At 33.1% G+C, this 14,181-nt stretch overlaps 1 protein-coding gene across 1 annotated transcript; it reads right to left on the bottom strand.

The window, feature by feature from the left end:
- Positions 1 to 303: 303 nt before the first annotated feature.
- Positions 304 to 13,964, bottom strand: LOC105320166 (uncharacterized). Its single transcript, XM_011417983.4, has 7 exons — positions 13,864 to 13,964; positions 8,813 to 8,946; positions 7,291 to 7,355; positions 6,513 to 6,550; positions 5,414 to 5,493; positions 3,955 to 4,017; positions 304 to 1,659 (listed from the first exon to the last, which is right to left on the bottom strand). Exons 1-7 carry the CDS (start codon positions 13,937 to 13,939, stop codon positions 1,555 to 1,557), a joined length of 561 nt encoding a protein of 186 aa, XP_011416285.3. The 5' UTR covers positions 13,940 to 13,964; the 3' UTR covers positions 304 to 1,554.
- Positions 13,965 to 14,181: the final 217 nt, after the last annotated feature.

Below are 14,181 nucleotides of genomic sequence, written 5' to 3'. Positions count from 1 at the left end.
AATTCTGCGATTTTCCTTATTTAATCAATTTTATTAGATTCCTTCATCACGAAGATATGGAACTCATAAGCGTGGGAGAGTTATCTTCCTTTACACCCCCTTTTTTTTGGGGGGGGGGGGGTAAACATGTATTAGATATCAACAGCTTTTAACTTTATTGTTTAACATTATTCTTAAACACATTACGATCTTTGTTTCATAACAAGATTCTTTATTACCGCACAGTATTATCAGAATAAAATCACATTAAAAGAAACACATGGATTTAGCTGTGCTATCTGTGTTGAATTATTCACACATGCAAAGAATTAAAGAATTTTTTTATTCACTGATGACAAGACAGAACTACAGGTTTAAACAATGAAAATGGCTTTAAATATTTCATAAGATAAATATAATATCATACTGTAATATTTACAACCAGCATCAATAAAATAATGCTGATTATCCAAAATTAAATTGAAAATTTTGTACAATCAAAATGATATCACAGTGGAGCTGACTGAGAATAAAATGCCCTTTTACCATTTAATTTGTCTGGTACTAGTTCACACAGAACAGTCAGCAGATCAAAACCGCAAACTTCTCAATCAATTTACATGTTACATTATTTAACTCAAAATGTCTACATGTACACCGGCATCATACAGATCTATTGGATTATGAATTGGCTGGGAGTCTTTGCCTTAGTAACCACTATTAAAAATGAGTGGCTATAAAATTTATTCCTTAAAATTCTGTCTACCACAACAAGAACATAATTAACGACAAAATGTGTACCAAAAATCTAAAAGTAGATCATATGGATACGTTTTTAGACACAATTATGCAAAAAGGTTTATGCAAATGTACATGTATAAAATAACTCTACAAGTACAAGATTTCAGCAAATGATGATTTGAGCAGGTTTACATGTATCAACTGATATGAAACACAACACAAGTGTTTAATAATTATTCAAACAATTTCAGGGCCCAAAGATTCAAGGCTTCATTTGATAAAAATCATTCTAAGCACTAAAAATTTCATAGAAACTTATGTTGCCTAACAAAAGTTTCATTGTTTGCATGATCATTTAAGCAATAATTACAACATGTTGACTGTTGGCTATATCATTTCAAACAACATCTATCCTTAACTGTTATAACATCTAGCTACGTAGTGTGACATTTCTATGTACGTACAAATAAATTACACCCCACTAGGTACAGCAGATTCTTAACCAAACACAAGGACTTAATAGCAACATAAAATCGCAAAAAGTACTCCTCACATAAAATTGCAAAAAGTACCCCTCGCAGATTCTAAAATTTCTGTCAGTTGTGAACTATATTCAATAAAGATGAAAATTTATGATAACTTTCTTTTTCATAAATTTCGTGATTTGATAAAAGAACGATGAATCGCAGAATTAAGTTCTCGCGTAAAATAACGAATCTACATTATGTCTACATTATGTTAGCATCTAATTCAACTTCTGCTTTCTCCAGGCCAGTCCCATGATCTCTTTAACATGCTCGATATGGGTCACTACTGATCCATGATGCGTGTCCATCACCAGAGAGGGTTCTTGCGGAACATCCCCCTCCACTGCGAGATCTCCGCCTCATTCAGCCGCCTCTGTAGGAACACCAGTTTGTTCTCCAGCTCTCTGATTTCCTGCAAGATATATTTGGATGTTAAAATCAATCACTTAAATCTCCATCATCTCTCCCCCGTCCCCTCCCCCCTCCCCCACAACCATTAACATCTTTCCTTCCTTCTCTCCATCTTCTTCTTAAAACCCCTTTTTCTCTCCTTTCCCCCTCTCTTTTTCTCTTCTCTCTCTTCTTCCCCTCTATATTATTTTTCTAATGGAGGAAGGTGGGGGTCCAGGGAAAGTTTTGTTTGCCAGAGGGGTGTCCATGGCCTATTTTCTATCAGCATATCATTTTCTATATACGGTTTAATTTTCCTCATCTCTCTTATTCCCCTTGTTAATTTCTCTCTCTCTCCTGTACACTCTTTTCTAAGAAGTTTTTGTTGGATCACACGATTTCCTGCTATGAAGTAACAAATAGCTTGATACTTCATCACCACTATTGGATCATTTTCTAAAACATAAATGATCTTCTTATATTGTTCAGCTAAATGTTGGTGCTGCTTTTCTAAAACTGATAAAGTAATATACAATATTACTGCTACCACTCTCTACATTGATAGAGTTGTATACAATCTTACTGTGAATGTGTCCACTCTCTATAAAGATAGAATTATACACAATCTAACTGTGCCCACTCTCTATAATGATAGAATTACCTACAATCTTGCCCACTCTCTACATTGATAGAATTACCTACAATCTTACTGTACTCACTCTCTATATCTATAGAATTAACTACAATCTTACTGTGCCCACTATATAGATAGAATTAACTACAATCTTACTGTGCCCACTCTTTATATTGATAAAATTAACTACAATCTTACTGTGCCCACTCTCTATAATTATAGAATTAACTACAATCTTACTGTGCCCACCCTCTATATTTATAGAATTAACTACAATTTTAATGTGCCCACTCTCTTTATTGATAAAATTATTCCAAATCTTACTGTGCCCACTCTCTACATTGAAAGAATTATACACCATCTTACTGTGCCCACTATTTATAATGATAGAATTTACTACAATCTTACTGTGTCCACTCTTTATATTGATAGAATTAACTACAATTTTACTGTGCCCACTCTCTATAATGATAGAATTACCTCAAATCGTGATGTGCTTACTCTTTACATTGATAGAATTATACACAATCTTACTGTACTCACTCTTTATAATGATAGAACTACCTTAAATCTTAATGTGCCCACTCTCTACATTCATAGAATTATACACCATCTTACTGTGCCCATTATTTAAAATGATAGAATTTACTACAATCTTACTGTGTCCACTCTTTATATTGATAGAATTGTGCCCACTATATAGATAGAATTAACTACAATCTTACTGTGCCCACTCTCTACATTGATAAAATTATACACAATCTTACTGTGCCCACTCTCTATAATGATAGAATTAACTACAATCTTACTGTGCCCACTCTCTACATTGATAGAATAAACTACAATCATGATGTGCTTACTCTCTACATTGATAGAATTATACACAATCTAACTGTGCCCACTCTCTTTAATGATAAAATTAACTACAATCTTACTGTGCCCACTCTCTACATTGATAGAATTATACACAATCTAACTGTGCCCACTCTTTATAATGATAGAATTACCTACAATCTTAATGTGCCCACTCTCTACATTGATAGAATTATACACAATCTTACTGTGCCCACTCTCTATAATGATAGAATTATACACAATCTTACTGTGCCCATTCTCTACATTGATACAAATATACACAATCTTACTGTGCCCACTCTCTATATCGATAGAATTATACACAATCTTACTGTGCCCACTCTCTACATTGATAGAATTATACACAATCTTACTGTGCCCACTATATAGATAGAATTAACTACAATCTTACTTTGCCCACTCTCTATAATTATAGAATTAACTACAATCTTAATGTGCCCACTCTCTATATTGATAAAATTATTCCAAATCTTACTGTGCCCACTCTCTACATTGAAAGAATTATACACCATCTTACTGTGCCCACTCTCTATAATGATAGAATTAACTACAATCTTACTGTGCCCACTCTCTACATTGATATAATTAACTACAATCTTACTGTGCCAACTCTCTACATTGATAGAATTACCTACAATCTTAATGTGCCCGCTCTTTACATAGATAGAATTATACACAATCTTACTGTGCCCATTCTCTACATTGATAGAGTTTTATACAATCTTACTGTGCCCACTATATAGATAGAATTAACTACAATCTTACTGTGCCCACTCTCTACATTGATAGAATTAACTACAATCTTACTGTGCCCACTCTCTCGTTTCTTCTGATGTCTAGGCCCGGTGTGACAGATTCTATGTTCTCCACCTAAACCAGAATATACAAAGAAATGGTAAGACAAAGATGTACGTTCCTTTTATTATACATATAAACAAAAAATACAGTGACTGCATTCTCTTTGAGGTTAATATATTAAGAAAATGAGACTTAAAATTCTCAACATATTCAATTTCAACATTTTACCTGACTGAGAGGAAAGTGATATTTACATTGAGAGATGTTTCAATTTAAAATATCCATGAACTTGTAAGTTGAGTTTAAGTAATATCTAATGCCACATATAATCATGCCACTTTATTTACTACATGTATATCAATAATCCTTACGAGAGCTGGATGGTTGCTGCCATTCATAAGATCAGGCACAACTTATCTTCCATTTTTTCTCTAATTTTTTTCTACCTCCACAAAGTGAAAATTCCACTTTAATTTCATTTTATATACCGGTAATACTTTTCTATTTGGATACATGGTTTCAATGGAAAATATGTACTATGGATTAATGTACCTTGAATTTTTAGCATAAGTTAAGATGCAAATAAATAAGGAAATAATTTTCGTGGAAATTTATTTTAATTTGAGAAATACATGTACATGTAGATCTTGTGTGTGCGAAAACTTTATATTGTGTGTCCTAAAACTTTATAGAACTCCTTTATGAGAAGAGCTCTGTCTGAACATATAGGAAAACATATAAATTATAGAGCTAAAAGATATGGAATTTGTTGTTACATGTACTTAATACATATACTAGTTTAATTTTATGTAACTAAACAAATAATTTAGAAAAATGCTAAGGTAGATATGATGGATAATTTGTTGCTCAACCATATCCTCCTTAACTGTTTAGCAATATTGGTTGATCTTGCTTAAGGTAACTTACTACACCTACACTTTTTAACACACTACATCACAAGATGGAGATACAAGTGTTTTGTTGATTGATTTGGTTGAATATTGTCATAGCTTAGTGGTTAAAGTATCAGGCTTGTGAACTGCAGATCATGAGTTCAAATCCACCTTGGGCTTTTGTTCACATTTTACAGAACTAGATTTTTGAAAATATAATTTTTTATCTAAAATTACACATTGTTTTGCCTGTTTGAATTATATACTTCTTATCCATCATGCTACCTATCATAATCAATTAATTTGCTGTTGATTTGACAGAGATATCAGAAGAAGTATGTTGAAACTGGGGGGGGGGGGGGGGGGGCTAGACTTATCAAAATCTTAACAAGCCAAAAAAAAATAAATTAAAAAAGGGTCCTAGGTTTAGGTTATATGGATAACTTAACAAAAAAAGGGGAGGGGGCTATCCCCCCTCTCCCCTACCCCATTTTTCCGATGCCTATATTTAATAAACTATTTCTAGGTGTAGTGAGCCACCTTAAGGTGTAGTGAGCCACCTTAAAGATTCATACCCTCCTCAAGATGTCCTCTATTCTCTTCTTCATGGTTTGCGTTTGATTTGAGATTTTCACTGATTTTGCTTTAGGTGTCACTGAAATGACAAGAAACAGATTTCACTAGCTGAATGTCATCAGGAAAAAGTTTCTTGCATGCAAACCATACACTAATTCTCATCATCAAACCATGACATTTTGCCAAAAATCAAATTTTATCTCACATCTTCTATTTAAATTATTAAATACTTTTTTTTTTCAAAAGTATGACATAAGACATTAATTTGTTAAATTAATAGTTATAGATGTACTGTATATAAATTATGAATACATATGTATATGTTTAAACAAGTTATGCTTGTGAGACTGGTAAAAAGTGTATGCCTTTAACCTTAAAACAGGAATTAAACTAATGTGTATATCAAATAAGTCAAGTATATTTATCTGTTTACATTGTATTTAAAAAAAAGCAAACTTATAAAAGAACTCTATATGATAAGAGTTAAATTTGGCCCCCATAATTTACCATTTCTTAAGTGTTTCGGGTACAATAAAATATTAACTAATTTTTTAGAAGAGTTGATATAAAATATATTTTTCATCTATTTATTTGATTTATATGCACTCACTGGCAGTATATGACGTCAGAAGTGACGCCATTTCTATAATTCAATCAAAATCGGCCAAAAAATGACATTTTTCTTATATATTTACGAATGGGAAATATAAAGCGCATGCTTGAACAAGGAAAATTTTTTTGTCACTTATTAGTCTTGGTTAGATACATCTCTGATTAAAATATTTTATTTGTTCAAGAATGCGCTCTATGTTTTCGGAAGGAAAAACTGCTTGAAAACAAGCTGTTTTACGCTAAAAATGCAAAAATGGCGGGAAAAGGTTGTCTTTACGATGTCATATTTCTAATTTGTGGGCACTTGAACCAAAATGAATATTATGTAAACACATCACATACATATCTGTATTAAGAAAACAAAGAATGATAGTAAAATGATGATGTTTATTTTAGGGGGCCATTTTAGGCCCTTATCATATATAGTCCTTTATTAAAATTATATTACATTGTAACTACTTGTACATGTATAAATCACTTTCTCACCATTCTGATGAAACTTTACAACCTCTAGGATGTAAGGGCTAAAAATAGAAATAAACATAAATTATGGTCATATATTTTTGATTTGCATCAAAAGATTATGTGAGAGAGAAGCAAAGAAAGGGAGACAATGCAAAAAAATGAGTTCAACAACTAAAAGTTATCAGCCTTGAAAAGCAGCTAAATAAATGTAATGTCCTCATTTTGTACACGCAATAGATTACAGTATAGAATCACCTTTATGACATTGACAGGTTGCATTGTATTTGTAACTTACACAGACTTGTTCACCTTATGACATTGACAGGTTGTAACTTACACAGACTTGTTCACCTTATGACATTGACAGGTTGTAACTTACACAGACTTGTTCACTTTATGACATTGACAGGTTGTAACTTACACAGACTTGTTCACCTTATGACAATGACAGGTTGTAACTTACACAGACTTGTTCACCTTATGACATTGACAGGTTGTAACTTACACCGACTTGTTCACCTTACAACATTGACAGGTTGTAACTTACACAGACTTGTTCACCTTATGACATTGACAGGTTGTAACTTACACAGACTTGTTCACCTTACGACATTGACAGGTTGTAACTTACACAGACTTGTTCACCTTACGACATTGACAGGTTGTAACTTACACAGACTTGTTCACCTTATGACATTGACAGGTTGTAACTTACACAGACTTGTTCACCTTACGACATTGACAGGTTGTAACTTACACAGACTTGTTCACCTTATGACATTGACAGGTTGTAACTTACACGGACTTGGAGTTGACTGGAATGTTCCTTTTGATTGGAATCAAAGACCCTCTGTGGTTTCTCAGCTGAAAATGAAAAACAATCATCATTCATAGAAAATCTGTTGAAATTGCTTATCGTACAATAAATCAATCTTTTTGCTGTATGTGCGCACTGTGAAATGTGCTAATCATACTGCATTCTGCATACGTCAAGTACATGTACACAGTAGCAGCAACTTTTCATAGATGTGGACTAGCTGTTAAAATTGAGATTTTCTGTGTCATAAACTAAATTAATTAATTTGGGTGTCTAAGTACAATGTAGCACAGCAGACAATGCATGAGAATTCGCTTCTCACTGCTGTGAACCGTGATCAATCCCTGAGGTCATCAGTCGCTGTATGTGAAGGGGTATGATGGTCGACTGCTTGGACATGTGGGTTTTCCCCAGGTACACTGGCTTCCTCCCACACACCAATGACCCCCTTGCACTAACATCAGTGCCAATGAGAGATATTCCCATTCAGTTGTAGAACTTATTTATTAATTAATGGTTGTAAAATAAGTTTACTTTTAAAAACTTTAAATTATTTAATTATTCAAATATATTCAAGCTTGGTCTCAGTCTGGCTGATCAAATTGAGTCCTAAAATTTCAATTACTAATCAAGTATGTATATGTATAGAAATTATTTGGCTATTTGCGGTACTAAAGAGTCCAGAAATTATTTGGCTATTTGCAATACTAAAGCGACCAGAAATTATTTGGCTATTTGCGGTACTTTAGAGACCAGAAATTATTTGGCTATTTGCGGTACTAAATAGACCAGAAATTATTTGGCTATTTGCGGTACCAAAGAGTCCAGAAATTATTTGCGGTACTAAGGAGACCAGAAATTATTTGGCTATTTGCGGTAATAAGGAGTCCAGAAATTATTTGGCTATTTGCGGTACTAAAGAGACCAGAAATTATTTGGCTATTTGCGGTACCAAAGAGTCCAGAAATGATTTGTCTATTCGGGTACTAAAGAGTCCAGAAATTATTTGGCTATTTGCGGTACTAAAGAGACCAGAAATTATTTGGCTATTTGCGGTTCTAAAGAGTCCAGAAATTATTTGGCTATTTGCGGTACTAAAGAGTCCAGAAATTATTTGGCTATTTGCGGTACTAAAGAGACCAGAAATTATTTGGCTATTTCGTAACTAAAGAGACCAGAAATCAGGTTTGCACTGCAACACATGTTCATGCAAGAAGGTTATTAAGAGTATGTTAGAGTTCATACATCAGAAGGAAATCAGAGTTATCTTTCTTTTTACATCATAAAGTGCTAGAATTACGTTACAGGGTTATTTATCTGTATAAGGGTTATCTTTACATGTATGGTGGACCCTTTAAGTCATGCATGTTCATATATATATGTTAGAAGGAAATCAGACTTAGCAATCTTTTTTTCTTTTATCAATAAGCACATGATTCAATGAATAGTTAGTGTTGTGGATACAGGGTAATGAGTTATCTATCCTGGACCCTGTATTTCCTACCTTAAATACCACCCCCTCCTCATCAATCTGGAATGCTTCACAAAGCCGACCTTTGACCTCATCGCTATGATCCTTGTCGCGGAGATGTATACTTTGTATAACTCTGTGGTCATCCTCATCACTCAGTTCCATACCTGCAAAACGAAGAAAATACTGTCTATATAAAAGCTTATGAAAAATCTTCTAGCTTACAGGATGTTTTCTGGTGAAGTAGAAATGTTCATAAATATATTAAAAAGGGAAACAGACAGCTAATAATAACATGATGAGGTGTACATATGAGATAAGAGGAATTTATTTCATTAACATTAGGTAAACATGAAACAATCATGGCATTACACTGTATACATACCAAGTACTTTTTCTCTTTCTTTTTTAGTAGACTAATTGTAATTCCTAACACTATTGAAACTGACAGGACTAAAATCTACACAATCCAGTTCTTACCAGTTTATTCATTAGTTGATTCAGGAGCCTAACAAAATCACAGACTGCTAAAAATTATCATGATGATGTTGGACTCAAATTCCCACATACGAAGAACTGGCTATTTCTTCTGTCTAACATATTGATGGAAATTAACAATAATTTAGTTACTTTTACCTACTCTATATGATTAATTCATTAACATAAACATAGGTAATCACAGATTACAAAGCTCACCGAGACGAGACATCACCCTTATGAGACTTCACCTTTATGAGACCACCTTTATCATATTAAATGAAAATCATACTTTATGATCTTGGATATTCATGGATTCTGTTTTGACACAATATCATATATCATCTGTTAAAAAATTGTATGATAATCATATGTTCATATGTTAATCAATACAATAATATAAAATGAAATATTGCATCCTATCATATTTACAACATATATCATACAATACAATAAAATACCATAATAAACAATGATGAGATATGATATTGTTACGTATGATATGACATTATATAAATAGTGCCTGTTTGGGAGGGTAACAGTTGAAATTGACACCCCGAGAAAACCATTGTCAACCGACGCGAAGCGGAGGTTGACAATGGTTTTCGAGGGGTGTAAATTTCAACTGTTATCCTCCCAAACAGGCACTATTTATTTTGTTATACTGAATGTCTTTTTTAAAAATTTTAAGAAAATTTTACTGCTTTTATATAGGAATAACGTGAATTCTACAGCGAACCGTACGCTCATAATTTTCGCGCATGTAACATTTTTTAATGTTACCCGTTGCCAAGTGCGTTGCTAACGCTGAGGGTAATAGTAAATATTATTAACTGCGTCTTAACCAATCAGATTTCAGTATTTAACATGAAAGTATAACAATGTATTGTGTTATACATTATTGTATTTGATCACATAATACAATATCATAATATATAAAACAATATAGTATTATATTATAATATCATATTACATAATACATCATAACATTGAAACATATAATATTATATTGTATAATATAGTATGATATTGTATGATACTGTATCATTTTTGAAACATAATATGATATTGTATCATATGATAAAATATAATTTGATACAACATTGTATCATATCAAATGATACAATATTATGTGATAAAGTAAAATATATAATACAACATTAAATTATACATATTGTATCATGATACAATAATATATTTTACAATATCATACAATACAATTTCATGTGATGTGATAATATATCATATTATAAACCAATATCATATTATACAATATATTGTATGATACGATATTATATAATATTACAGTATCATATTATACAATTTCATGTGATATAATTCTACATTACAGAAACTTATATCATATCATACAATATCGTATGATACAATATTATAGAATATACAATATTGTAACATAGGATACAATATTATATTTTGCAATATCTTATGCAATAGTATCATGTGATAAAATAATAAATTAATAATACAATATAATATTATACAATATTGTATCATAATATACAATACTTTACATAACGATATCATGTTACAATATCATAACATTAAATATCAAAAAATTGATACAATATTATATCGTATCATATAACTTTTTATCATATTACATATGATATTATATTGTATCATATTAAACAATATTGTTTCATACCATACAATACTATATCATAGGAATCATGTTATATCATTAAACAACAAACACATCTATCTATCGAGCAGGTTTGAGTGAGGTAGGAGATTTCTTTAGCATCCTTGATAATGGAGATCAGGCTCTGCATCTGAAGTAACCTCTGCGTTTCATTTATAATATAGTAAAATCAACTATGCAAGCTATCATCTATAAAACATGTGACCTGTTCCAAAAAAACTAAACCTCATCCAGCATCCGAAACCTATGGCTCAGATTCAGCATTCAAGCCTGTCAGGTGCATCAGTATACATAAGACGCATCTCCATGCAAGTTTGGTGAAGTTCAGACCAGTAATAACTTAGATATTATCATCAGAGGGCACTAGCAATTAAAACCTTAACCTGCTCCAGCATCCGCAACCTATGGCTCAGATTCAACATCCATGCCTATCAGATGCATCTGTATCATAAGACACACCATCCATTCAAGTTTGGTGAAGTTAGGACCTGTAATAACTAAGATATATTTTTTAGCATCCTTGATAATGGAAATCAAGCTCTGCATCTTAAGCTTCCTCTGTGATTCATTCATATTACAGTTTAATCAACTATGCAAGTTTGAAATAGTACTATTATCTATTAAACATGTGACCTGTTCCAAAAAACTTAACCATATCCAGCATCTGAAACCTATGGCTCAGACTCAGCATTCAAGCCCGTCAGGTGCATCAGTATCATAAGACGCACCATCCATAGAAGTCTGGTGTAGTTAGGACAAATAATAACTAAGATATAATCATCAGAGGGCACCTGTTTCAAAAACTTTAACCAGCTCTAAAAACCTTAACCTCCTCCAGCATCCGAAACCTATGGCTCAGATTCATCATTCAAGCCTGTCTGGTGCATCAGTATCATAAGACGCACCATTCATGGAAGTCTGGTGAAGTTAGGACAAGTAGTAACTAAGATATAATCATCAGAGGGCACCTGCAACAAAAACTTTAACCAGCTCTAAAAACCTTGACCTCCTTCAGCATCTGTAACCTATAGCTCAGATTCAGCATCCAAGCCTGCCTGGTGCATCAGTATCATAAGACACACCAACAATGCAAGTTTGGTGAAGTATGGACCAGCAGTAACTTAGATATTGCTATCAAAGGGCACCTGCAACAAAAACTTTAACCTGCTCCAAAAACCTTAACCTCCTCCAGCATCCGAAACCTATAGCTCAGATTCAGCACTCAAGCCTGTCTGGTGCATCAGTATCATAAGACACACCATCCATACAAGTTTGGTGAAGTACGGACCTGCAGTAACTTAGATATTGCTATCAAAGGGCACCTGCAACAAAAACTTTAACCTGGTCTAACAACCTTAACCTCCTCCAGCATCTGAAATTTAGGACTCAGATTCAGCATCCAAGTCTTTCAAGTCCATAAGTAGGTCCAGATGCATCATCCATGCAAGTTTGGTGAAGATAGGACAAGTAATAGCTTAGATACAGGACCTGCAACAAAAACTTTAACCAGGTCCGGACGCCGACGCCGACGCCGAGGGTATAGCATAAGCTCCCCCTGACTTCGTCTCGGTGAGCTAAAAAGGGAAATGTAAATGTAAATAATAAAATCCTATCTCCGATGATTCACGTGGGTGAAACGGGTAACAATCCTTGCAGCAGATATAAACTATATAAACAGCTTACTTAATTTTCAACTTAAAACTGATTTGAAAACAATTCATAAAAAATGCACTCTTGAAAATGTTGCTCTTTCAGCACATTTTTAAAATCTTGAGGCTATGTATAACTGTTTATAAGTTACCAAACAGCTACTTCTTCTGTGGAATAACAAAGAAGAACAGTTCTGGTTAACAGGATAATTGATTGGTAATAATTCAGCACAATGTGAAGTAATCACACTTATCCATGCTTCATCGCACACAAGATGACATACAGTTACTCAAACAATAGAAATGCATGTTAAACTGCACAAAAGCAGCAAAATATATTAACTACTTTTGTTCTGGGTTGCTTTTATAAAACTACATAGTACAAATACAGGTTGACAGTTCGTAGTTCCTTCTAGCTGCAGGTCTATAGCTGCCCGGTCTGAAAAAAATTCGGATGGACGACCTGGGAGCTACAGTGCCTCCCATAGTAAAAAACTGCAATTTACAGCACACAAAAAATTGCGCTAGTTTTGGACTGATTAACCTTATTCTCACACAGTTAGTACCATTAAAATTTTCAGGCAATTTACTACTGATATCGTCACTTCACTTGCCTCAGACTATCTCTTATACATGCTATCCGACCTCGGTAAACATGGTAAATGAAGTATATTTATTCACGTCGAGATCGAGAGTCGCCATTTTTACATGTAAACAAACTGCGCCACTTCACTTTACAGGGCTGGTGATGGTGTTTAAAAGAATATCAGAGGCAAGTGAAGTGACGATATCTGTAGTAAAATGTCCGAGGAATTTTTTGGAATCAAACATTTGTACAGAATGTGTTCAGAAATGAGATTAATCAGTCCAAAAATAGCGCAATTTTTTGTGCGCCGTAAATTGCAGTTTTTTACTATGGGAGGCACTGTAGCTCCCAGCTCTTCCATCCGAATTTTTTCAGACCGGGAGCTACAGACCTGCAGCTAAGTTCCTTCAGACTTGCGACTATCTGACTATTTGTCTGTTTTATACAAAATGCAAAATTGAATGAAGGTTACTTAATAAACATACTTCAGATAGGTTTAAAGTACAAATAAAGGGGTACCGCAAATAAAGCAAGCATCGTTGCTAATCTATAGTGATTGTACTGGACCTGTTACATGTAAGCCCTTGATCAGCTGTTGATATAAATTATAATTAAGCAATTACAACTAGATTTTAGTGGTTTGTTGTTATTGTTTTTTTAATTTTCAAATTTCACTCAAATAAATGTGTGTGAAGAATATATAGTTTACCTTGTTCGTCTAAATCTAAACGCTTCAATTGAACCCATATTTTTCGTTTTGATGGATTGTGTTCAACATCCGCCATATTTGTTTTTTGTTGGATACTTGCTAACTCGTACGTAAAACCACGTATATAATCAAAGTTCTGAAAGTACTTATAGAAGGCAGAAACCCACAGAAGTAAGTAATTTTTTTGTTTTTGTTTTTTGCTGTTGTAAATAACGAGTCGCTATTTTGTAATTTAGAATATGCATTAATAAAATTATGCCATTAACAATCGTCTATTCATATTTTTATACTGAACTTCTTTTAAAAATTACTTACTGT

This window comes from Magallana gigas, chromosome 9, assembly GCF_963853765.1.
Source record: "Magallana gigas chromosome 9, xbMagGiga1.1, whole genome shotgun sequence".
NCBI classification, from domain to species: Eukaryota; Metazoa; Mollusca; class Bivalvia; order Ostreida; family Ostreidae; genus Magallana; species Magallana gigas.
Note: the sequence above shows the minus strand (reverse complement) of the source record. Positions and strands in the feature narration are given on the sequence as shown.